The following is a 26,947-nucleotide window of genomic DNA, read 5'->3' as shown; positions in this document are numbered from 1 at the left end:
ATGAAATATAATGTATATGTAATCCTGAGATCTATATGAAAGTGTGCACATTATTATGATCTCGTCCTCCTCGGAGATCAGTGACTTGAACCCAGGGTGTGTTGGAAAAGGCCAAGCTCCGCCCGTGCTCGGGAATCGTCTTCCTCACACACCTTCATCTTGGCTTTTGCCTCGAACCCGCCCCTTTATACTTCACTCACAAATAGTAGAGAACCGGGACGCTGGAGCGCACCGCGGCCACCGTGACTCGATTCACATCCACAGCCTCCTCCACCCTCTTCCTCCTCCTCCATCCTTTCCCTCCCTCCTTCCTCCCCCACCCTTTAATAGGCTACTTTATTCAAGTTCGCCGGGAACTCAAGACAGAGCTGACAGAGCTTGCAGACCCCCGGCGCAAAAGCTCGCGACCATGTAATTCGCCCTTGCGCTCAGCAGCAGGAGCAGCAACAGCAGGACGCGCGAGAAGAGTCCAGGAATATTAGTGGATTTGAAAGAACAAAAAAATATTTTGCAGATTAATCATGCACGCTTTTCTCTGGGGTCTGGGCTTGTTCATCGCACTCCCCGATGTTGTGAATTTAGCAGCTTGGACCCGGAGTTCTCCGGGACGCTCCAGAAAAGGTAAAGAAAAACTTTTTCCCCTCCTGAAGTTGTCATGTCATTCATTTAGATCGCGCGCTCCACTTAGTATGGGAACAGGGAATGAATGAATTTCCACTCGAGCACATGAAAAGTTGGCTTTTCATACATTTTTTTATATGTATTGTAGGAGTCCTTTGCTCTGTCCCGATCAGGAAATTTTGTGACGCTTAATAAACAGTTTGTCGCAGATTATGATCACGGTATTCACGGTATTATCGACACATTCAATACCAAGATGCGCGATATTAAACCTTTAGTGATTGATCACTGCGCTTTTACATTACGTGCATGTAAAAGATCCGTGGTAAATATACACACACCCCAGAGACCAGATTATTACCTTTTTTCTGAGATTGTAGGGGTGTGAAAAGTTTTACTTAGACCCCAGAGATCGGAAACTTGTTGCGCTTTATTATGCTGTGAAGTCTGATACTAAGCTTGGTGTTAGACGAAGATAATCCAATCGATTTAAACGTTAATCTCTGCACTCATATCCACAGCAACATCACTGGTGCACACCGGAGCGCACGAGATCGTGACGCCTATCAGAGTGACCGAGGCCGGAGATGCGTTGCCCCTGAACGCGCACTTCAAACGCAAGAAACGGAGCGTCGACAAGGAAACGGAACCGGGACACTGGGAATCCGAGCACGTGCACTACAGACTCTCCGCATTTGGTCGTGACTATCACCTTAACCTGACGCTCGAGGCGGGATTTATTGCGCCGCTTTATACCGTAACCGTCCTTGGCACGAGCAACCGAACGCACGAGGAGGAGGATGCAGAGGATGAAGTGGAAACGATGTACCGACACTGTTTTTATAATGGACACGTCAACGGAGAAAAGCAGCACTCCGCCGTCATCAGCCTCTGTTCCGGCCTGGTAAGTGGCTTTAACCTTTTTTTTTTTCCTTTTGAAAGAAGGGAATACACGTGTTTAAAAAAAGGTGCTAAAAGTCAATGAAGGACGCAGTGTGATCATTTGCATGTGAAAGTGCGTTTCCAAGAGGCGCAGATTGTGAAGAAACAAACTGAAATATTCATTCATTCATTCATTCATTCATTCATTCATTCATTCATCCTCTTATCCTGGTCCGGTTCCCTGGTTAGGACACCAGTCCATAAGGCCACCATGCACCCAGAAATTTACACCTAGGACTATTCAGAATAGCAAAATCACTTGCATGGTTACATACTTGCATGGTTATGGAAGCTGGGGGGAAAAAAACAGGGAACCTAAGGGAGAACATGGGATTATCACAGACAGACACCTGAGCTCAGATCAAACCATGTATCATGAAGCTGCGGGGCAGAAACACTACCTGCATAGTCTTCATAGCCTCTCACTGTGTGCAATTGTAGCAGCTGCTGTACAATCACCCTCAGCCAGTAGTGCTGTAAAGGCTGGGGTGGGTATACAATCCCAGGGGGAACCTAGGGAACTACAATGGTCTATTAAGCTGTTAGGGCAGCCCTGGAAGTTGTACTGAGAGCCCATGTCACATCTTTATATGCAGCCTACCTGTCCTTTCAATCAAAACTTTATCTTGGGACTTTCTTCAGTACCATCAGATACCATCACTTGTGCCTTTCTAAACATTATTCTTAAACCATTAATCTAGTAAACACACCTGTATTGCACCTGTATGCTGTAGTTGTTAACAAAATGCATGCTTATCGTAAATCATAACATTCACGTTTGCAGGATGAAATCCACACACTGAACTGAGCTGCTGAAGGCTAAGGCCATTGTTCAAGGACACAAAATTCCCTGATTATTTACATCTCAGTTGCATGAAACTTTAACATCCAAACTATCATTTACCCAACTTATTTTCTGTAATTAATTTAATGAAGCAACTTTTTTTGTGGTGTTTTTAAGCCTGTAACACACCACTGACTACAGCCAGGAACTGAATAAATATTCTATAATATACTTGCATTGATGCAGTAATTTGTACATCAGCTTGCTGTGTATGTGCTATGGGTTAACCCAGGGGATAACCTCTAGTACTGCCAAGACCCTGACCAAAATAAAGTGCTTACACAAGGTGAATGCGTTTGGAAAAATTATGTATTTCTCTCTAGTTTTTGGCTTTTTTTAACCTTAAGTTAAAAAATCTCTAATCTCCAATGACCTTTATACACATTCATAACTGGTTATAATGTAGTCATAAGGGATTGCAGATCACCACAAACCTGAACCTGACCAAGATTAAACCATTTATAAAAAATGATTAATTATTCATGAACATGCAGGACACTTTGTAGCAATTTGCATATGCATTATGGATTTTTAATCAGTAGTGCTGGTCTCAAAATGTAAAATTCATAAAAGTGCATTAAATCTGACTTTGCTTGCAGTTTTTTAAGGTGTTATAAGAGGGTTATGATGTCACGTAGCTGATAGCAACTATAGTACACTAATAAATGAAATGTATGAGCATTGATTTTTGAGGGAGCCACCAACAGAAGACCCCTCAAAGAAAACAAAAATCCATTATAATGTATTTAAAGTACGTCTGATTGTGGTTCTCTGAGGTAAAATTAAGACCACCTGAATAATTTTACCAGCGATGACTGACTACTATAAGGCCAGGTTTATTAGACTGGCAAATAGGAAAGTGGACTGGGCTCATGGTCAAATTTGCTGAGTAACAAACACAGACGTGTGCTTTGACGTGGGATTCTAGCGCTCTCCAGAGCACTGTTATTGTTGGAACGCTCCTCACAGCTTCCTGTACTTTCGCTCCGGTTCTTAGAAAGAGTCGTGCTGTCGCACGTTCTTTACACATGCACTTAAAGAAGTGAGGGCAATTAAATTGAAAGGACTTCAGTAGCACACATGAGTATGCAATGAGTATCCAATGACAATGAATCGCTTTTGCATAACACTGGCTTGTGATGCTATTGTGACGGTGACGGTGTGGGAGGAGATAATATCCTTCAACTGTTATATAACTAAGATAGTAATTAGGATCTTCTGCAAAGTATCTGTGATAGTCTGTCACATTTATTATTATTTTTTGTTTTGGATCATTTGTATAACTGTTTTAAGTGCTGTTTTATTTACTTATACTACAGTATTTTATTTCAGCATGATTTAAATATGCTTTTTATTTGAGTCAAGTCATGACCAAACTTTACAAGCTGCATAGATAGATAGATAGATAGATAGATAGATAGATAGATAGATAGATAGATAGATAGATAGATAGATAGATAGATAGATAGATAGATACTTTGAAGCACTGGAGGACAATCTTGTGTAACTCTGGCCTGAACCTTCATTCGCTTCCATTTGAGACGAGGTATTGTGATGCAAAACATTCTCAAAGATTGCAGTTCTGAGTTCTTATTTTCTTGCATAGATTCACTCTCTCACTTTCTTCACGGTGCGAGAAAGCACACTTCTTATAAAGGAATGCTGGCCTCACATCTCCAGTGTCAGCACTTTTCCCCCTCATCGGCTTTCACAACATAAAAATCACACAACACCATCAGTTCCTGATAATCATCGCTTACGTTTCTTCCCTACGGAGGCCAGTTTGCCTATACGCATGCAACGTATGTCAGCCTTTTGTAATTGCAAAATCATTTATGCAGGACATAAAGATGGTGGTGGGGTATAGGAGGTGGGGTGGTCGTTTGGGGTGGGTAGGGGGTCTGGGGTAAAAGACAAGGGCAATTAACAACAACTTGTGGAATGTACACACCTCTGTGGGCACGCTCCATTTGAAGTGCCGCTGTTCTTTTCCAGCTTGGCACTTTCAGGTCATCAGAAGGCGAGTATTTCGTGGAGCCTCTTCACAGCTACAATGGCGAACATTATGAAGAAGAACACATCAAACCTCATATTGTGTACAGAAAAGATGTACCCAAGACGGCCAAAGATGAAGAAAAAGATGACACGGCGGCATGTGATACTGCAGGTAAGAAAGTTGCATTTTATATCTGTCTTAATATAACACTCATAAATGCTAAACACCTTTCAGGAGTCTTGCTCAAGTTCCACAGATGAACTTTATAGACCAATATACAACCGAGGCATTGTTATTTTACAAATGAACTTCAAGGACAAATCTTGTATGAAGTGCTTTAAATACGTATACATACATACATATTTTCAGGTACATTAGAAGTTAGTGGCTGTGTGCTGCACTGATGTCACAGCAGGACATTGCTTACACATCTACAGTGGCATTTACTAGGTGTTAGTTTGCTAAGCCAGCTTGCTAAGATCTATGCACTAATCTAGCCCCAGAGCATTCATTGCCTCAGCTCACTTTTTATTAGCACTAACCTATAATAACAATAATTAGCATTAATCTTTAATTAACAAATATATAAATACATTTTTAATGTATATTAACTCAGCTCACTTAGCATTAAACTATATTACCGCAGATCATTCAGTTAGCATTAATATTCATTATCTCTAATCACTCAGTTAGCATTATACTATATTACCTCAGCTCAGTTAGCATTAAACTATATTACCTTACCTTACTTAGCATTAAACTATATTACCTCAGATCATTCAGTTAGCATTAATATTCATTATCTCTAATCACTCAGTTAGCATTCAACTATATTACCTCAGCTCAGTTAGCATTAAACTATATTACCTTACCTCACTTAGCATTAAACTATATTACCTCAGATCATTCAGTTAGCATTAATATTCATTATCTCTAATCACTCAGTTAGCATTAAAATATATTACCTTGGCTCACTTAGTATTAAACTATATTACCGCAGATCATTCAGTTAGCATTGATATTCATTATCTCTAATCACTCAGTTAGCATTAAACTATATTACCTTAGCTCACTTAGCATTAAACTATATTACCTTAGCTCACTTAGCATTAAACTATATTACCTCATCAGTAAGCATTAATATACTGTATGCTACCTCAGCTGACTTAATTAGCAATAACCTTCCTTAGGTTTCATTTGCTTGGTTTCTGATAGAGTCTTTGTTAAAAGTATATTAGTTTTCGACAGTAAAAATAGGAAAAATGTTCAAGTCCTGCAAAAAAATACAGAAAATCAAAAAGGAGAAATATATATGAGAAAGAATAAGATGTTAGCAAAAGTAATATGTGCGCTATTAGGCTTGTGCTATGATGTGATTTATGCTTCTTTTGTAATTACAGACCTGTAATGTTCAGAGAAACTGCCATAAAAAAATTCCAGTCCTATTTCTGAACTATTTCATTGCTATTTTCAAAAGAATGCCTCAGAATATAAATGGCCTTTTTTTTTGTTTAGTGCAGCAGGAAAGAATCATTCCAAAAGTTTCTTGTATCACATAACATCTCAGTTTATTGCCACAGAATCCTGTTGACTCTTGCACTTCCTGTGGCCTGCAGATAAGGGAACCTGATAGGCACAATACCCCCCCGTGCCGCAGCAAGCAGCTCTGAGGCAGAATGCTGAACAGCTGAACGGTCTGAAGCATTTGCCGAGTCATCACTATGAAAATAAATGTTTTAATGGTGTGTAATGTAGTGCAGGACGCCGACACACTGCTGTTTATTCATAAACCCATTTGTGTTGCCTGCCATGTTGTGATAGGCAGAAGAAAAAATAAATTTCCCAGAATTCACTGGGGTGCAAAGCGTGTTGAAGAAAATTGGAAGGTTTATGAAAGGACTATTGTGGCTCCTGTTTTTTAGCAGGAGGATAAGTTTCATTGTCTTCAAACACAGACGGCAAAAAAAAGCAAAAAAAAAAAAAAACAAGTTGACTTTTGTGCTTGTCTCATTTTTGGAGGTGTCGGTGTGATGTTACAAGAATTTGGTGTTTGGTTCCATTGTTTTGCGAAAGGCAAAACTGTTCCTGCTCTATAGCCGTCTTTAGGACGTACTGTATACTTTTAGCCAAGGATAAAACCCTTGTCGTATCCCAGGGCTGTAACGGTTTAAAGCCTTTTAAGGCCGGATGCCAACTTCACCTAGCATGAACCTGACTTCATACTTTGTCTCATAGCAGATGAAACCTCAACCTTCACCACAAAACTTTTTTCTTCTCGTTCCATTAACAACGATAAACACTTTACCCGAGAGCCCATGCCTGTTGTTTGTGTCTGCTGTCTTTCAAATGAAGCACAGTTGAAGGTTTGTCCGATACAAGGCTACGGGATTGGAGCATTTGGTTAAACAGCAGAGTTCACAACAATGTATAAACCTTAGTTTGATGCAGTGTGGATTCTTCAAACCCTTGTGCTGAGCTCTGAAAGTAATACTCCAAGGTGAAACTCATTAAATATGTTTATATTGAAATATTTCTGATATGTGGTGATTTCTAATTTGTTGGTCATTGTGGTACTTTTGCAATTCCAATAAGTTGTTGGGGGGGGCACGGTGGCTTAATGGTTAGCACGTTCGCCTCACACCTCCAGGGTTGGGGGTTCGATTCCCACCTCCGCCTTGTGTGTGTGGAGTTTGCATGTTCTCCCCGTGCCTCAGGGGTTTCCTCCGGGTACTCCGGTTTCCTCCCCCGGTCCAAAGACATGCATGGTAGGTCGATTGGCATCTCTGGAAAATTGTCCGTGGTGTGTGAGTGCGTGAGTGAATAAGAGTGTGTGTGTGTGTGTGTGCCCTGCGATGGGTTGGCACTCCGTCCAGGGTGTATCCTGCCTTGATGCCCGATGACGCCTGAGATAGGCACAGGCTCCCCGTGACCCGAGGTAGTTCGGATAAGCGGTAGAAAATGAATGAATGAATAATTTGTTAGTGATTGTGTTTATTAGCACTTTTTCCTTTGGCATTTTATCGGATCATTTTCTTTGTATCACATTCAACACCATATTAATTAATGAATCATCCATCTTGCAAACATGGGACTCAGAGTTCCAGAATTCAGTGCATCATAAGTTAATTAGGAGGCTACCAAATGATGAAATCGCTTTTTTTAAGCAGAGGTGGTGTTGCACCACAATCAGCTTGTAGTCGAACAGCATTGTGGGTAATTCCTCTCTGGATGTTTAATAGTTTTAGCTTTGCCATGTCATAAGGGGGTGATGGAGAAAAGCCCAGTGTTGTACCTTTCTAAAAGAGTTCCACTCTGAAAGGCAGAGTTTTCTGGTTCTGTGTAGACAAATAAGAGGAAGAACTCTTTAGAATGCTAGCTGGATCGTTGCTGCTACTAGTATAGCAGAGATGGTTTATAATGTGTGTGTTTATATTCCAGGTCATGATTCTGAGCAAAACATTGTGTTTGGGAGCTTGTTGTCTGACCTGGAGCGTCTCAGCGCAGGGGTTCTCTCAGGCTCTTTCCCCTCAACAGAAGACAAAGAGCCATCAGCTAACGACAGCAGCACCGACTCAGGACCTCACCGGAGAAGAAAGCGCTTCCTTTCCTACCCACGCTTTGTGGAAATCATGGTCGTTGCTGACTACAAGATGGTGGAGCATCACAGGAGCAATCTCCAGCACTATGTTCTGACCTTAATGTCTATAGTAAGTTCTTTCTCGATCTAAATCCAGGCATACAACACAACATCATCAGAAAAATATGAATCTGTAAATGTGTAAAAGGGTGGAATAAAATCAGGAATGGTCACATAAAATGCATGTTTCAGAAGCTTTTTTTGCATGGCTGCCAGCGAGGTGAAGTTGACCTACTTCTGTCTTGGCACCGGCTGCACTCTCCGCAGGTTTCTGGGAGCGCAATCAACTTTTTCAACAGCCGAGAAATATTTCTGCAGCAGCTGACCATCTGTATTATAAATAGAACTGCTGTATGAGCCCCTTCTTGAGAATCTTACGTTCACACAGCTGCGTTTATTAGCGTTATCCCGGGACAAATGGATTTCAGGCGTAGAATCAGAGCTCCCTGGAGCTCACTGTCATGCATTTTTGTCTTTTTATTACTAGCATTGTGATATGAAATCAAGACCAAATCTATCTAAGAACAGACACCTGACCAAAATGCTATTTTCCCAGTCAACTGCCTGTTCCTGCTTTGTCTTCATCCAGGTTTCCTCGATCTATAAGGATCCCAGCATTGGCAATCTGATCAACATTGTCATTGTGAAGCTAGTCATCATAAACAATGAGCTGGTAAAATAACAGACTCTCAACATTCTCTGGGCTTATCTTTACTAGCTTGCAGCCTGGATAGTGATCTATACATCGCTCTCTCTCTCTCTCTCTCTCTCTTTCTCTCTCTCTCTCTCTACACAGAAGGGTCCAGTTATCTCTTTCAATGCACAAACCACTTTAAAGAACTTCTGTGTCTGGCAGCTGGATCAGAACAACCTTGACGACGAGCACCACGACCACTATGACACGGCTATCCTCATCACCAGGTCCCGCAGCTTTTACTTCCTCTTAGCAGGAAAGGTTAGCTAAAAATGCTAACCTGGCTAACTAGGGCACTTAGCATAACACTACATAACATTTACAGAGCAAAGTTGGTTGTCATATTCAAAGGGAAGTTTAAATCTGAATTTCAGCAGATATATGTGTTATTTAGAACTGTTGAATTGTAGAAAACTGTTAAGGTGTGTGTGTATAACAGCTCAGGTGTACCTGCGCTATGTATAAAAGTACCTTGTGTATTTCTACAGGCAGGACATCTGTAGAGCAAAAGACAAGTGTGACACTTTAGGTAATTATAGTTTTTTTTATGTGTTTTTTTCCCCAGATATCAACTATATAATAAGAGTACAGTCACAACATATGTTCTTCTCTGCTTTGGCAGGTCTTGCAGAGTTAGGCACAGTGTGTGATCCGTACAGGAGCTGCAGCATCAGTGAAGATAGTGGCCTCAGTACGGCTTTCACCATCGCTCACGAGCTCGGCCATGTGTAAGTGACACCAAGTTGGAACACCATGTTGTAGGCTTTCCTCAGAGGGACAACCCGAAGGAGTTTTACCCTTCCATGTTGTACATTTTAACAATTCTTTTTGTTCTAACCTCCAGCCTTCTTCTTTGCCCAGATGTTCTCTACAAATCTTTTCTTATGCTCTCTTGCTAGTCTCCTTGATATCCACTGGTCCCACTGTCCATGATTCCTCTGACAGACATTGCATCATTCTCTAACATCATCAGTGATCACTGTGATCATGTCTAAAGGAAACATCATCCTGTACAAGTCTGTAATACCTGTGCATACCAGGATAATTTCACAGATAAGGCAAAATGTGCAGTCTTTGTATCCTAACCACTTTTCTACCATTAAAGACTTGGAACTAAACCGTTTTTGTGAATACTCAAGTAGCAATAGGGGAAGTCGTGGTCTAATGGTTAGAGAGTCTGACTCGTAACCCGAAGGTTGTGGGTTCGAGTCTCGGGCCGGCCACGACTGAGGTGCCCTTGAGCAAGGCACCAAATCCCCCCCTAACTTCTCCCCGGGCGCCGCAGCATAAAATGGCTGCCCACTGCTCCGGGTGTGTGCACCTTGGGTTAAATGCAGAGAACGAATTCTGAATATGGGTCACCGTACTTAGCCGTATGTCACGTCACTTCAAGTATTTTTATCCCCTCCATAGATTTTAAAAATACAGATATGCCTTTCCTCACTGTAGCCTTTTGCAGCATAATCATTCATTTATTTCCACTGCATGCCCAAGATGGGATTTTTGAATTCCTTTCTTATCCGGTGGATTTCTGTGACCTCACTGCTGTAGGCTGAGCAGGGGATTGAGCTCCTGGCGCTATAAGGTGCAAAGCTGTACACATCACACCTCTCTCCTGCCGTCTCCATTCCCTGCATGACCTCCTTTCAACCAGCTTCACAAACAGCTCGCGATACTGTTCTGGCCATCTGGTCGCTGAAATGCAGCGAGAATCCAAACGTTGACTAGAAAGCTTCCCCATCTATAAATCTATCGAAAGTGTTGCTGACGTCTGTACGTTGTGTTCTGCAGGTTCAATATGCCCCATGATGACAGTAATAAGTGTAAAGAGGATGGGGTTAAGGTTCAGCAGCATGTGATGGCCCCAACACTCAACTACTACACCAACCCCTGGATGTGGTCCAAATGCAGCAGAAAATACATCACAGAGTTCCTCGAGTACGTACCGCACACTGTATACACACTGGTGGCTTCCTGTGACCGTGACTTCCTTCCACACAGTTGGAAGCTCTGTGAGAAAGAAATATTTCACCCAATTACCTCAATTCGTTCAATCAGCTCCAGTCCACCAAAGATTTAAATTAAACTAGGCATCCGGTCACATCAACACAAACTCAAGGGGTGTTTCTTTGTGTTTTGTTTGTCTCTTGTCTGTTTTGTTTTCTTCTTGAAATCGTCTTTTTTCCCCATCATTTCTTATTAGCACAGGGTACGGAGAGTGCTTGCTGGACGAACCCGTGTCCAGGCCATACCCCCTGCCCCAGCAGCTCCCCGGGCGCATATACAGCGTCAATCAACAATGTGAACTCATATTTGGCCCTGGGACACAGGTCTGCCCATATATGGTAAGGGTACTACATCAAAGAATCATTAAAAAAAAAAATCAAAGGAAAGCAATTTGGGAACATTTGATTGTATAAAATATCGGAAAAGAATATTCACTCATTCACTCATCACTCACTCATTTTCTACCGCTTATCCGAACTACCTCGGGTCACGGGGAGCCTGTGCCTATCTCAGGCATCATCGGGCATCAAGGCAGGATACACCCTGGACGGAGTGCCAACCCATCGCAGGGCACACACACACACACACACACACACTCTCATTCACTCACACACTCACACACTACGGACAATTTTCCAGAGATGCCAATCAACCTACAATGCACGTTTTTGGACCGGGGGAGGAAACCGGAGTACCCGGAGGAAACCCCCGAGGCACGGGGAGAACATGCAAACTCCACACACACAAGGCGGAGGCGGGAATCAAACCCCCAACCCTGGAGGTGTGAGGCGAACGTGCTAACCACTAAGCCACCGTGCTCCCAAAGAATATTCAATTCTATGCAATTATCATATAATTGTTATGTTATGTTATTATATAAATCACTTTTAACAATAAACTCTGCTGCAAAGAAATCCAGACGATAGCTAGAAATAATCTAAAGCTATAACGACCGTCGAAGCCACATAATACCGTTGGGAATATCTGCATTACTCTGTTATTTTGGTTCATTTTAACTTTGATAACAACTTTTATTTTGACTTAGTAAGTCAAAGGTAAATTCACATCAAGTCACTATGTAGTTATAACCACAAAATGTGTAGATAAATTGGTTAAAAAAAAAGTCTCAGTACAACATGAATGACAGCGTAATTACAGCTCAACCTCCGTATCGATAACCAACCCAGCAGCCACATGATAATTTGTGGAATGATTTCAGGCTGTCTGTTCTGACCATATGCCTTAGAATAAATTTGAACGTATTTAACATCCATGCTGTGATGTTGCTCTTGTTGCTCTCTACATGGACAGAGAGATGAAGAGAAGCTATTTTAGGCTCCATTTCTAAGTAGAAGTTACATAACATTGTTCAAGAGCACAGTGTGATAGATTTAGTCAGTGGCATTTGAAGTGTTTGTTTAAAGGGTAAAGCCCTACGAGTAGGGATAGTTACTCTGTGTGTGTGTGTGTGTGCGTGTAATATGTGTAATATGTGTAATTTGTGTATGTTTATGAAGAGGTGGTAGTGAAGGCTGACTGTGTGTGTGAGTGTGAGTGTGTATGTGGACAATAAGTACTAAAATGTCTGCAAATCCAGATTTGTGCGTGTTCAACTTTGTCCCCAAAGTGAAGTAAAATTTTCAGGTGTTTAAAAAACATTTGAATTGAAACATTTCTGAGTGTTTCTGAGTGTTTTCCTGTGGCTTTCAAATAACACATAATTGTTAATTTTTACTGTAATCCCTCTGGAAACAGTCCCCAAAAGTACTAGATATGTCATATGTCCCCATTTACCTTCTATGTGGGCATGTGTGTGTTTGTGTGTAAAATGTGTATGTTTATAAGGGGGTGGTACTAAAGGCTAAATTTGTGTGTGTGTGTGTGTGTGTGTGTGTGTGTGTGTGTTCTCCAGATGCAGTGTCGCCGGCTTTGGTGCACGAGTCCAGAAGGAGCTCAGCGTGGTTGTCGGACCCAACACATGCCTTGGGCGGACGGCACCGTCTGTGGTCAAGGAAGGGCAAGTATTCAAATTAATAGACTATTATTTGAACCTGTAATATACAGTAAATGTCCTGCCATTCTCACAGAACTGAAACTCCTCCTCATCCTTTCAGTTAGTGGGAGTCGAGCTCCAGTGCAATTACTAATCCTAACAAGTTAGGGACTCCTCGGTATTGTTTACATGCCGTATATTTGCACAGAACACCCCTAACTCTGGTTCTGCCTTAAAAGAAAAAGTTACTATAGATTATACCAAGCTTAAATTAATCAGTGTTAATCAGTGTCTTTCTCTCTCTCTCTCTCTCTCTCTCTCTCTCTCTCTCTCTCTCTCACTCTCTCTTTCTCTAAACAGCACTGTAAACATGGTGTCTGCATCCCCAAGGAGCATGACTTGGGGCCGATGGATGGAGAATGGGGCGTGTGGAGTCCCTTCGGTTCCTGCTCACGCACGTGTGGAGGAGGCATCAAGATCGCCACCCGGGACTGCAACAGACCTGCGTAAGTGTTACAGACTGTTGGTTTGGTTTTACATTTTTTTTGATGCTTCATTTTGGTTACCTTGGTAATTTCATGAGAAGTTATCCAGAAATATCTCTATGACCATCCAATGTGTATGGCTTCGTTTAGACCAAGGAACGGAGGACAGTATTGTGTGGGGCGCAGAATGAAGTTCCGCTCCTGCAACTCGGAGCCGTGTTCAATACAGAGAAGAGATTTCAGAGACGAGCAGTGCGCTGCTTTCGACGGCCGCCATTTTAACATCAACGGTCTACCTCCAAACGTGCGCTGGGTGCCAAAGTACAGCGGAAGTAAGTTCTTCTCTTTTACTGTGGTAGTTGGATACAGTTTTATCATTATTGTAGCTCAGGAACCTGAGAAGTGGTGTTTGTTCAAAAAGAAAGAAAGAAAGAAAGAAAGTGAGGAAGGAAGGAAGGAAGGAAGGAAGGAAGGAAGGAAGGAAGGAAGGGAGAGAAATGGAAGAATAGAAAGTGTGAGAGGGAGAGACGAAGGAAGGAAGGAAGGAAGGAAGGAAGGAAGGAAGGAAGGAAGAGAAAGGGAAGAATAGAAAGTTTGAGAGGGAGAGACAGAGGAAGGAAGGAAGGAAGGAGGCAAGGAAGGAAGGAAGGAAGGAATAGACAGAAAAGAAGGAAGCAAGGAAGCAAAAGGAGATAGGAATAGACAGAGAGGGAGGGAGGAAGGAAGGAAATAAGGAAGGAAGGAAGGAAGGAAGGAAGGAAGGAAGGAAGGAATGAAAGAAAGAAAGAGAAAGAAAGAAAGAAAGAAAGAAAGAAAGAAAGAAAGAAAGAAAGATTTTTTTGTTGTGAATCGAACCTGTTCAGTTCTTGTTCAAGGAAGGAAGGAAGGAAGGAAGAGAAAGGGAAGAATAGAGAGAAAGGGTGAGAGGGAGAGACAGAGGAAGGAAGGAAGGAAGGAAGGAAGGAAGGAAGGAAGGAAGGAAGGAAGGAAGGAATAGACAGAAAAGAAGGAAGGAAGGAAGCAAAAGAAGATAGGAATAGACAGAGAGGGAGGGAGGAAGGAAGGAAATAAGGAAGGAAGGAAGGAAAGAAAGAAAGAAAGAAAGAAAGAAAGAAAGAAAGAAAGAAAGAAAGAAAGAAGGAAGGAAGGAAGGAAGGAAGAATTATTTCTGTTCTTATTTCTGTTCAGTTCTTGTTCAAGAGAAACTCCTGAATCTCAGACAGAAAAGCTTCTATAATCCTGGTGTGTTGACGTTCCTGCATTTTGTTCTGTTTTTTTGTTTATTTCCATGTAGTTCTAATGAAGGACCGCTGCAAGCTCTTCTGCAGAGTGGCAGGAAACACAGCCTACTATCAGCTGAAGGATCGAGTGATCGATGGCACGCCATGTGGCCCAGATACCAACGACATCTGTGTGCAGGGCCTGTGCAGGGTGAGTGTGATGTTTGTGATGAATCGTCACTCTTCAGAGGTGTGACAGGTTCTCCAGTGGTGCTCAGTACACCATGTACTTACCATATTTACTGTTATACTCCATGAATCAATCTGCATTCTCATGTGAGTCGAATATTAGTGTTACATTGCATGCTGCTTCAGTTTGTGTCTCTAAACTTCCATCACAGACCGTAATTCATCGTGCTTTAGTGTTGACTTCTCTTCCATATTTGCACTGTGTCTCTGCAGCAAGCAGGTTGTGACCATATTTTAAACTCCAAGGCCAGGAGAGATAAATGCGGAGTGTGTGGGGGAGACAACTCATCCTGTAAGACAGTGGCAGGGACGTTAAATACGGTGCACTACGGTAGGAGTTTTAGTTGTGTTTATATTACAATGTTAAAAAAAGTTTCGTTTAACCATTAACCATTAACCATTTCGGTTAATGGTTAATTGCATAACCATTTCGTTATGATTTCATTCATTCGCATTTTAGTAAATTCATTACAGCTCACTCACTCACTCACTCACTCACTCACTCACTCACACACTCACTCACTCACTCACTCACTCATTCTTTCAGTGACTCACTCACTCTCACAAACTCACTAACTTACTCACTCACTGACTCACAAACTCACTCACTCACTCACTCACTCACTCATTCTCGCAATGACTCACTCAATGGCTCACTTACTCACTCACTGACTCATTCATTGACTCACAAACTCATTCACTCTATTTCAATCACTCACTTGCTCATTCTCGCACTCGCCTTTTGAGCATCTATTCACTCATTCTCTCAATGACTCACTTACGCACTCACTCACTCACTGATTCACTCTCTCACTCATTCTTTCAATGACTCACTCACTCTCACAGACTCACTCACTCACTCATTTTCTCAATGACTCACTGACTCACTCACTGACTCACTCTCTCACTCATTCTTTCAATGACTCACTCACTCTCACTGACTCACTCACTCACTCTCTCACTCATTCTTTCAGTGACTCACTCACTCTCACAAACTCACTAACTTACTCACTCACTGACTCACAAACTCATTCACTCACTCACTCACTCACTGACTCACAAACTCATTCACTCTATTTCAATCACTCACTTGCTCATTCTCACACTTGCCCTTTGAGAATCTACTCACTCATTCTCTCAATGACTCACTCACTCACTCACCCACTCACTGACTCAATGACTCACTTACTCACTGACTCACTCTCTCACTCACTCACTGACTCACAAACTCATTCACTCTATTTCAATCACTCACTTGCTCATTCTCACACTTGCCCTTTGAGAATCTACTCACTCATCCACTCACTCACTCACTCACTCTCTCACTCACTCACTCACTCACTCACTCACTCACTCACTCACTCACTCTCTCACTCACTCACTCACTCACTCACTCACTCATTCTTGAACTCATTCTTTTCTGCCGTTATTCACACTCTTATAAACTCACCGTCTTTCATTTACTCGCGTTTCCGTTTTTTCATTCACTTTCTTAATCACTCATCCTTTCACTTACTCACTCACGCATCTCTTACTTACTCATAAACCCGTTTACTCACTCACTCGATCTCTTATTCTCTCATTCAGCCACTCAGAACTTTAGTTATTTCGTCGCGTCTCTCCTTCACAGGTTACAACGTTGTCGTGCGAATCCCCAGCGGTGCTACCAACATAGACGTGCGACAGCACAGCTACTCAGAAAAACCAGAGGATGATAACTACCTCGGTGAGTTGAGCTCAGACAAAGACGTAAGATTTTCCGTCTGCTTGTGCTTAGCAAATCTTCATTAAGATTCACGAGGTTGCAAAACATAGAAACTATAATTGGTCTGTGTGCAGCTTCGAGGCTAATAAACGTCTTTATATGGAAACGCACTGGATTTCCTTTGTAATTGTCATGCGTGGGTGTCACCAACAATACACTTCACTTCCTCAAAGGATACAATGACATATCCTTTATCACCCCCTGCTCCAAACAGAAGGAAACTTTATTTTCCGTCACACGTCTGACTCAGTCCTAGGACAACGTGAAACATAGAGACTTCCCGGGTTCAGAGGAAAAAAGGAGACGAGCGGCCGAGCGCCTGGAATAAAATTAGAATACACGGACGTAGCTTAGACGATCATGTGCATGGGTTCTCTTAAAGGGGTCGTACACCTAAAAAAAACAATACAAGCTGAATCGTTAGGAGAAAATGAGATGGACATTGGACGGTCAGCGGTTCTGGGTTCTATAGACCAGGTGCTTTTGGGTGCTGGAGGAAACCTAGTGTTTTTTTTAAATAAATAATGTGCCTAAATAGAAGCAGGTTACTCCAGGATTCAGTCTGCTGCATTATGACTTCCATAAACTTCGAGTTGGTAGGAAAAATCCTTCCACCTGATGCTCGGTTACCAACTCTCCAAAAATTATTCCAGAACATAACGAGCACCTCGGAGCTGATTCTTGCTATCACTCGTCAGCGTGTAGCGTTATTGTGTCTCTACAGAAAAGAGAAAATTGCATAAAAGTCCAGAGTGTCATGATGTCACACGAGAGCTTCTATAAATCGACCGAGCTTTTGTCTGACTTTCAATTTGAGTTAGTCGGCTTCCTGCCAGCTGTCTATCGTGCAAATCGTGTGCTGAGCACATGCTCACGCGTTTAATGGACCAGAACTTTCCGGAAAGCCTCAGAAGAAGCTGTCCTCGGCTTGTAGAACGAGCGGGTCACTGTGCCCTGGAAATGATAACGGTGTGTGCGTGTGTAAGTTGCAGAAATGTCTGGGATATGTGATGTGTGAAGTGATGAGGAAAGTAATGCAGGAAATAAACGACATAATCGCATTAGTGGATGTGAATGTGTGCAGTAAAGGAACAGCCGGCTCCTCGGAGGAATGTCGAACTACTTTAGCCCAATTAGCTTCATTCTATGTCACTGCGCCTTCGATAAAATAAAGCGTGCACGTTTTCCGCTCAGTGTTTCAGCCAAGCCTCACCAAAAACTGAGTCTAACCCTGCTACTCTGTGTGACTCGTTCCTACATAACGTATATAAAGGAGGCACTCGGGTCTAGGAAAATAATTGCTGACGGCTTGGTGAAGCGGTGCGCTGAACAATGAACTTCAAAGTCGATGCTTTTCGAATAACAGCATCTGCTACTTCTTATCCATTTATGGTGACGTTTAATGGTGTTGAACATCCAAAATAGGGGTGAGTTTTTCTTAACGGTTACATTATAGCAGCTATAAACGTTCTCTCATACTCTCACATGCTTTTTACACACACACACACACACACACACACTGCAAAAAATGACAAAATAATCTGCCAATAGAAGAGGTAATTATCTTAGACTCGGTTTATTGTGACGTCATCACAATAATAATTAATAATAATTTAAAAAAGGATTTATTTATTTATTTGGGGGGTGCATTGCTCGTATTTTTTCGCAAAGTAAAAAAATCCATCTTGATTGAATCTGTCCATAAATGATTATATATAAAATTAATAAATAAACGTTAATTAATATAATATTATTACCTGTTATTTGTCTTGGAAAAAAGCCATAGAATCATCTACAGTTTTTACGTACACGTACACTCTGAAGATCTCACAAGCTCCTCCCCTTTTCTTTGTATTTATGCATATGATTCATGTGTCGTATTTGCATATTAGAACATGATTGGCTGTTGCACTTTATGACTCAGTAACAATTTTCGTTTCATGTTCAGCGCTATTAGTCATCTGGAGGAGCTGCTTTTGTGCTTTGACATTCAAATTAAAAAAGAAAAAAAAAAAAAGATAAATATAACAAAAAGGTAATGTAAAAAAAAAAATTAAATAAATAAATAAAAATCCTAAATAAATAAATGTCCCGGATAAAGCTTAATAAAAAAAAAAAAAAAAGTAAATCAATGATAAGTAAATCAAAGTAAAACAAAGGTATAGTTAATTTTCTTACATCTCCTTTCTTTCAACTCCTCAAGTAATAATCTGTGTTCGATAAACCCTTTTATTTTCTTTGCTCCTCAGCCGTGGCCAACAGTCGTGGAGAATATTTACTCAATGGAGATTTTGTGGTCAGCATGTTCAAAAGGGAAGTCAAAGTGGGCCGAGCCGTCCTCGAGTACAGCGGCTCCGACCACGTCGTCGAGAGACTCAACTGCACTGAACGGATCGAGGAGGAGATCGTCGTCCAGGTAGAGCTCAGCCGAATGGGACGGAATTCCAGTTTCAATTATTGTTTGACGGTCAACCGTGAAGTTTTTGAAGGATTTCTGAAGCGACAGTTTCCATTCCTTTTGTTTGATATATTAATGCGGTATTAAATTTCTCTTATTAAAACGTTTGATCATTTTTCTCTCTTACTTTTCTCGCAGGTTCTGTCCGTAGGTAACTTGTTCAATCCGGACGTCAGGTATTCCTTTAACATTCCCATTGAAGACGTGACTCAGCAGTTCATCTGGGACGCGTACGGCCCGTGGCAGGAGTGTAGCCACCTGTGCCAAGGTGAGCAAATGTTTTACATAAACTTTCTATTTAGTGTTATTATCTACATGCCCACGTGAGAGTTTCAGGTTTCTTGGTGAGGTCAGCGAGGCTACTGAAACTGTAAAGTACCGAGATTGCACAAACAGTCCAAACATCTGGGCTTCTGGGTTGTTATTTTCTCCTGGGGGTAGGGGGTGCGGTGGGGGTTTTGATTCAGATCTCTATCCCGCCTTCGTACGAACTCGGAGCTGAGAAATCTAATGGTCTAGAATATTCCGAGATTGAAAATCTGTCATGATATTTGGATACGCTGAAGAATAAATGTGCAACAGAAAAGAAACAGAGACAGGAACAACACTGCTAAAGAATTCTTAAGAAAATGTTTAGCTTCCGTTGGAAGGAGTCTCTAGGATTTATTTATTTATTTATTTATTTCCTTTGATGCGGTGACTTTGTGTAGATTGTAATGTGTGTGATGTATCAGAGCACTTTTCTTTGTTGTTGCATCACTCAGGGGAGCAAAAGAGAAAAATCCTGTGCAACCGAGAGTCGGACCACGTGGTGGTTTCGGATCAAAGGTGTAGCGGCTCACCTCGTCCGGCGACCATCGCAGAACCCTGCAACGTGGACTGCGAGCTCAGGTATTCAGCGATGATGGCGGTTGCTCAGTAGATCCAGTTCTGTCCTAGTGTGTTGGCTCAAATCTCTGTCTTTTATTACTGCTTAGATACTTGAACCAAAATATGTGAACAGGAAGCTAGTGATGGTGCAGCAAGTAATGGGGATTAAAGGAAAAAAAGGGATTTGTGGCCACTTTTTTTCATGGTATATTATGAATTGCTAATGCACATATTGTCGGTATTTTCTATCGAGAAAGTTCTTCTCAGCTTGGATGTGTCTGTGAAACAGACTTCAGACTGTGACCTGGATTTAGTGCTTTATAGCTACAGCTCTACCTTCATTTCCCAGGTGGCACGTGGCCCGTAAGAGCGAGTGCACGGCGACCTGTGGGCTGGGATACCGCACGCTGGAAATCTACTGCGCTAAATTCAACCCAAGTGACGGTAAAACCCAGAGAGTTGATGACAGAAACTGCAGCCATCAGCACAAACCTGATGATAAGGAGGCTTGTCATGGTGACTGTAACCCTGGCGTCTGGGAGTATTCGCCCTGGTCAGAGGTGAGGATGGAAAATAGCAAACGTCACACTTCTGCTCATTGGTGTGACATTTTTACAACATTATCGTGCATTAAACATTATCGTGCTTAAAACGGCTTTGTCCTGTCTGGGTAGTGTTCGAAAAGTTGCGGAGGGGGAACGCGCCGTCGGACTGCCGTGTGTAAGTCGTCTGAGAACGACGAGGGGAAATGCAACACCAGAGACAAGCACGTCGTCCAGCCCTGCAACGAGTTCCAGTGTCCAAGATGGAGGACTGGCGAGTGGTCAGAGGTACAGGCTTTAAATCGTGAAATCAATCAACAAACTTTAAATACAGATGTCGACTTTACTTACATAATTGCTTCTCTTATTCTCCAGGGATAAAAATGCAATGCAATTGCCAATACATAAAACATAATAATGTGCCTTCAAGGCTCCGCATGTAAAAAACTGTGAGAAAAAAATTACAAAGTACCCTGTAGGGTAAGAAAATGAGATGCGGTGACTTAAAGACTCCCCTACAGGCAAATAAATATAGAAGAAGTGCCCTCTAGGTGCTCCTACACATAGGAAAATGGGATGAAGTGCCCTCTAGGTGCTCCTACACATAGGAAAATGGGATGAAGTGCCCTCTAGGTGCCCCTACACATAGAAAAATGGGATGAAGTGCCCTCTAGGTGCTCCTACACATAGGAAAATGGGATGAAGTGCCCTCTAGGTACCCCTACACATAGAAAAATGGGATGAAGTGCCCTCTAGGTGCTCCTACACATAGGAAAATGGGATGATGTGCCCGCTAGGTGCCCCTACACATAGGAAAATGGGATGAAGTGCCCTCTAGGTGCTCCTACACATAGGAAAATGGGATGAAGTGCCCTCTAGGTGCTCCTACACATAGGAAAATGGGATGAAGTGCCCTCTAGGTGCCCCTACACATAGGAAATGGGATGAAGTGCCCTCTAGGTGCTCCTACACATAGGAAAATGGGATGAAGTGCCCTCTAGGTACCCCTACACATAGAAAAATGGGATGAAGTGCCCTCTAGATGCTCCTACACATAGGAAAATGGGATAAAGAGCCCTCTAGGTGCTCCTGCACATAGGTAAATGGGATGAAGTGCCCTCTAGATGCTCCAACACATAGGAAAATGGGATAAAGAGCCCTCTAGGTGCTCCTGCACATAGGAAAATGGGATGAAGTGCCCTCTAGATGCTCCTACACATAGGAAAATGGGATAAAGAGCCCTCTAGGTGCTCCTGCACATAGGAAAATGTTATGAAGTGCCCTCTAGGTGCTCCTACACAAAGAAAAATGGATTGAAGTGCCCTCTAGGTGCTCCTACACAAAGAAAAATGGATTGAAGAGCCCTCTAGGTGCTCCTGCACATAGGAAAATGGGATGAAGTGCCCTCTAGATGCTCCTACACAAAGAAAAATGGATTGAAGTGTCCTCTAGGTGCTCCTACACATAGGAAAATGGATTGAAGTGCCCTCTAGGTGCTCCTACACAAAGAAAAATGGATTGAAGTGTCCTCTAGGTGCTCCTACACAAAGAAAAATGGATTGAAGTGTCCTCTAGGTGCTCCTGCACATAGGAAAATGGGATGAAGTGCCCTCTAGATGCTCCTACACAAAGAAAAATGGATTGAAGTGTCCTCTAGGTGCTCCTGCACATAGGAAAATGGATTGAAGTGTCCTCTAGGTGTACCGACATAGAAGCAAATGAGATAAAACCTGCTCTTACATTTAAGAAAATAAGACAAAGTACTCTGTACATTCTCCAAAACACCAGATAATGAGATGAAGTGCCCTCTAGGTTCTCCTGTGTATGAGGAAAAGTGCCCTTTAGGGTGTCTTTAGTAAAAATCCACGTTATTATATTTATTAAGGTGGGAGTTTCCTCTGTTTTTGAACATCCATATACGAGAATGTCAATTATATATGCACGTGTTCACGTGTTCATGCAGTGCCTGGTGACGTGTGGGAAAGGCTACAAACACCGTCAGACGTGGTGTCAGTTTGGAGACGAGCGGCTGGACGAGCGCTTCTGCGACTCGACCAAACCGGAGTCGGTGCAGACGTGTCAGCAGCAGGAGTGCGCGTCCTGGCAGTTCGGCTCCTGGGGCCCGGTGAGGACACACACACACACACCTCTCTTTTTTTCCCCCCTCACACTCACACAATAAAACCCATAAATCACTGACTATACACAACGTCGGAATCTACATTGCTTGTGTGTGCGTGTGTGTGTGTTTGTGTGTGTGTTTATATGTGTGTTCATGTGCACACAGCAAACATAAGCAGTTTATGTTTCTATGTAAAAAAACACAACGAAAACAACAGAGGAGGGGATATTTACTCAAGCCCTAAACACACCACCTAAAAAATGTTGATAAATACTATTCAAGTTCAGGAGTATGACAGAAATCAGATTTTTTTCCCCCAAGCACGGACTGATGATTTATCCATCACTTGACACATACGTTTGAAGGCGTGAAATGGAGCTGGACGGAAAACGCCGGCACTCGGGCCTGACCTCATTTCATCGACTTCAATGAGGCGGAAAAGGAACGAGGGGAAAATAGAGAGAGCTTTCTGCCTGTTGTTGCTCCTGGATGGAGGAGGATAGAACTGTTGACTGTTGTCCTTAGCTGACCCTTCTTTCTTTCTGTCTCCTGTGTGTGTGTGTGTGTGTGTGTGTGTGTGTTTAGTGCACTACCTCCTGTGGCCCTGGCTATCAGAGACGAGTCGTGAAGTGTGTAGTCAGCTCGTCCGGCTTGGTCAGGGATGACACTGACTGTAACGCAGCGACACGCCCCACTGACACACAGGTGAGACAGTGTGTGTGTGTGTGTGTGTGTGTGTGTGTGTGTGTGTGTGTGTGAATCAGTCATTCATGACCTATAGAATTTGTCACAGCAGGAATAAAAGTATGGAATAAACAAGAGCGAGAGCATGTGTATGTATGTGTGTGTGTGTGTGTGTGTGTGAGAGAGAGAGAAAGAGAAAGATAGAGAGAGGGAGAGACAGACAGACAGACAGACAGACAGACAGACAGACAGACAGACAGAGAGTGAGTCAGTAATACTATGATATCTATTAAAAAAATAAGAGTTTGCATTCCCAGCTACTACAAATATGTTTACTCCTCTCTCTCTCTCTCTCTCTCTCTCTCTCTCTCTCTCTCTCTCTCTCTCTCTCTCTCTCTCTTTCTCCCTCCTCAGGACTGTGAAATCTCTTTGTGTCCCGTCACCCGTTCTCCTGACACCAAACCCGTTCTTCATCCTGGCCACAAAACCCAGTGGCGCTTTGGATCATGGACTCAGGTACACAACTTTCCAAACTCCACTTCCTTTATTTCTTTGTGCAAAACAATGTGTGTGTTTGTGTGTGTGTGTATTTTTAATCTGAACGGCCATCGTGTCTTGTGTTATGCCACAGTGTAGCGCTACCTGCGGGAAGGGCATACGCATGCGCTACGTCAGCTGTCGTGACACTCAGGGCGGCGTTGCGGAGGATTCCTGGTGTGCTCATCTCCCCAAACCTCCTGCTACAGACGCCTGCTCCGTGTTGGCTTGCGGTCAGTGGAAGGTGCTGGAATGGACTCAGGTACTATGACGACAGCGTCGTCTACTGCTCACAACTCACAACTCACCCTTACGTTTAAAATTAACTGAGAAACTTGATCCTGGAAAGTCGACTGTCTCGAGGTTTCTCATGTTCTCATAAAGCGCTCGTACTGGAGACTCCTTCCGGTAATGTTAAATAAATATATCTCTGTTGTTCACTACACATTAATAAGGATTATAAGGGAGTAATAACGGAGTTCAAAGTAAGTACGAATCTACCAAGCTGCCACTTCTGGGCCCCTGAGAAAGGCCCTTAACCCTCACTTTCCCAGTTATATAAAATGAGATAAAATTAAGTCGATCTGGATAACGACGTATGCTAAATGCTTTAAATAGAATTAAAAAACAATACGCGGAGCCGACATGGAGCGTCCGTCAGTCTGCTTGAAGCTCACTGGACTGGCTGGAGCATCACTTCTACATTAATCACTGATCGGCTGCAATTAGGGCACTTAAACGAGAGGAAGGGAGGGAGCCGGAGTGTATATGTGATTGTGGCCTGGGAACCAATGTACGCTAAGTATCTCTGACATAAATAACACACAGACCCCGACTCTGGCCTCTCTGCATATGTCTCTTTGTGTGTGTGAGAGAGTGGGAGTATCAGCACGACTCTCCTGATGGGTAACATCTGTAAACGCAACACACACACACACACACACACGCGCGCGCACACACACTCAAACACAGGCTTATTTTCCTCTGCCACAAAGCTTTCTAATGATTCAGCAAGGCCTCGACGGCCTAGAGAGTGCTGGCGTAAGCAAAATAAACCCCCGTCTTCAATAAACAAACGTCATGAGACTGAAGTTAATTACACACGTTTTAAGACCTAATCAGATTTCGGATCTCGATGAACCCCGCTCCCTTTCCCTCCCCCTCCTCCTGCCCAGATGTATCAAGATGTCTAACAACAACATTTTTTGTCTTGGACAAAAAAATGACAATTTTTTTATTTTATCCAACATGAATTTATTCACTTTAAACAATATAGCTGTGTTTATGCTGAGATTGCTTTGTCTATACTGATTTACTTTGTGTGTGGGTGTGTGTTGTGTCCACAGTGCTCTGTTTCCTGCGGTCAGGGTAAAGCATCTCGTCAGGTTCTCTGCGTGAACTTCAGCGACCAGATGCTGGACGTCAGCGAGTGCGACCCGGACGATCGCCCGGCGACGGAGCAGGAGTGCGCCATGCCCCAGTGCCCGCCTCACCCCAGTGGCCACGCCCCTTTGCCTCCTAACCAAGACATCCAAAAAAAATCCACCACCCCTGGCAGGACAGATCGAATCCGAGGCACGCGTCCGCCATCGCAGTGGAGGTTTGGACCTTGGGGAGCGGTGAGTATCTCAGGATATACACACGGTTCTGCTTCCAGCTCGGATGTGATGCATATAAAGAAACAGAAATCGATAAAAAAAAATCGTCAGGTTTTCCTCAAATAACATCATCGAATGTTTGTGGAACATTTTCCCTGGACGGTAACAAGTCAGAGTTTTTTCGTTTTTTTTTCCTTCTTTCTCTGTGAATCATCAGCATTTCCTTTTTACAGATAAAGACCATTGTGTCTCTAATAAGTCTTGACATTTCGCTCTATAAATACGTCCAGTCGAGGTATTTAAAGAGGACATAAATAGCTTCTACTCTTTTAAGAGGATGCTGCAAGGACCAGATTTAGAAACACACACAAACACACACACACACACACACACACCCCTCTTCCTTTCCTTTCCACCACAAACTGGATGTTCATGTTCATACATTAAAAGCGACTGATAAACTATTGTTGTCCATTTGTTCAGAAAGTTCTAGTCCTCCTTTTGAGTCTAAGTTCCTTATATCAGTTCCAGGAGTTTTTCCACACCACCATCACCTCTGGATTCATCATTATGCAGTGTTTCTAAAGCTCCTCAGAGTCAGGATGGATATATTACTCTCTCACTCACTCTCACTCATTTTCTACCGCTTATCCGAACTACCTCGGGTCACGGGGAGCCTGTGCCTATCTCAGGCGTCATCGGGCATCAAGGCAGGATACACCCTGGACGGAGTGCCAACCCATCGCAGGGCACACACACACACACTCTCATTCACTCACACAATCACACACTACAGACAATTTTCCAGAGATGCCAATCAACCTACCATGCATGTCTTTGGACCGGGGGAGGAAACCGGAGTACCCGGAGGAAACCCCCGAGGCACGGGGAGAACATGCAAACTCCACACACACAAGGTGGAGGCGGGAATCGAACCCCCAACACTGGAGGTGTGAGGCGAACGTGCTAACCACTAAGCCACCGTGCCACCATGGACATATTAAGTGATGAAATATGGCTAAATGGGATAAAGCTCACTGAGAGGTTCAGAGTGTGAGACGTACAGCTGTGAATATGTAGGAACGCAGTGTTTATAATACACACAGCTGTGTTTCATTGTACCACAGAAAGGGTACCTAGAGTACCAATAGGACTCAAAACTCCACATTAACGTGGGTTGAACTTGATAATGTTAATCTTGAGAGAGAATATGTTTTTGATAGACTTCTGCACTCCTCCATGTTGGATGTGTTATGCCTGGATCATGTGACTGTAAGCAGCCTATCAGAGGACATTAAAGTGCGAAGACGTCAGCGGCTAGTGATTATACGTATGTGTGTCACAAAAGGACAAAACTCTTCCTTCTAAAACTAGGTTATCAGGGATCAGATTCAGGATTAAAAACAATGTAGAAACTGTCTGTGTTACATGGGTATAATCCTCTGTCTTGATGTGTGTGTGTGTGTGCTGACATTTTTGTCTTGCTGTCCTCAGTGCTCGAGCACATGTGCCGGAGGATTCCAGAGGCGGGCGGTGGTGTGTCAGGATGAGAACGGCTACACGGCCAACAGCTGTGACGAGAGCGTCCGACCCGCAGAACAGCGTGCCTGTGAGTCTGGACCGTGTCCACAGTGGGTTTACGGAGACTGGGGCAAGGTACAACACACAAACAAACAAACACAC

At 42.9% G+C, this 26,947-nt stretch overlaps 1 protein-coding gene across 1 annotated transcript in view; it reads left to right on the top strand.

The window, feature by feature from the left end:
• Positions 1 to 300: 300 nt before the first annotated feature.
• LOC132838120 (A disintegrin and metalloproteinase with thrombospondin motifs 9-like) overlaps positions 301 to 26,947 on the top strand; it is a 56,535-nt gene continuing 29,888 nt past the window's right edge. The window contains exons 1-27 of the mRNA XM_060858285.1: positions 301 to 621; positions 1,143 to 1,525; positions 4,403 to 4,574; positions 7,842 to 8,110; positions 8,630 to 8,713; positions 8,837 to 8,961; positions 9,223 to 9,263; positions 9,357 to 9,462; positions 10,526 to 10,672; positions 10,938 to 11,079; positions 12,654 to 12,758; positions 13,095 to 13,240; positions 13,370 to 13,551; positions 14,514 to 14,650; positions 14,902 to 15,019; positions 16,319 to 16,414; positions 18,703 to 18,869; positions 19,050 to 19,179; positions 19,676 to 19,802; positions 20,131 to 20,341; positions 20,456 to 20,611; positions 22,287 to 22,448; positions 23,031 to 23,150; positions 23,544 to 23,645; positions 23,761 to 23,928; positions 25,013 to 25,285; positions 26,759 to 26,920. Coding sequence (XP_060714268.1) covers positions 522 to 621; positions 1,143 to 1,525; positions 4,403 to 4,574; positions 7,842 to 8,110; positions 8,630 to 8,713; positions 8,837 to 8,961; positions 9,223 to 9,263; positions 9,357 to 9,462; positions 10,526 to 10,672; positions 10,938 to 11,079; positions 12,654 to 12,758; positions 13,095 to 13,240; positions 13,370 to 13,551; positions 14,514 to 14,650; positions 14,902 to 15,019; positions 16,319 to 16,414; positions 18,703 to 18,869; positions 19,050 to 19,179; positions 19,676 to 19,802; positions 20,131 to 20,341; positions 20,456 to 20,611; positions 22,287 to 22,448; positions 23,031 to 23,150; positions 23,544 to 23,645; positions 23,761 to 23,928; positions 25,013 to 25,285; positions 26,759 to 26,920 — 4,131 coding nt within the window. The 5' untranslated portion in view covers positions 301 to 521. The remainder of the gene's footprint in view (positions 622 to 1,142; positions 1,526 to 4,402; positions 4,575 to 7,841; positions 8,111 to 8,629; positions 8,714 to 8,836; positions 8,962 to 9,222; positions 9,264 to 9,356; positions 9,463 to 10,525; positions 10,673 to 10,937; positions 11,080 to 12,653; positions 12,759 to 13,094; positions 13,241 to 13,369; positions 13,552 to 14,513; positions 14,651 to 14,901; positions 15,020 to 16,318; positions 16,415 to 18,702; positions 18,870 to 19,049; positions 19,180 to 19,675; positions 19,803 to 20,130; positions 20,342 to 20,455; positions 20,612 to 22,286; positions 22,449 to 23,030; positions 23,151 to 23,543; positions 23,646 to 23,760; positions 23,929 to 25,012; positions 25,286 to 26,758; positions 26,921 to 26,947) is intronic.

Source organism: Tachysurus vachellii, chromosome 22, assembly GCF_030014155.1.
Source record: "Tachysurus vachellii isolate PV-2020 chromosome 22, HZAU_Pvac_v1, whole genome shotgun sequence".
Classification (NCBI taxonomy): domain Eukaryota; kingdom Metazoa; phylum Chordata; class Actinopteri; order Siluriformes; family Bagridae; genus Tachysurus; species Tachysurus vachellii.
This window is presented reverse-complemented; position numbering and strand designations above follow the sequence as displayed.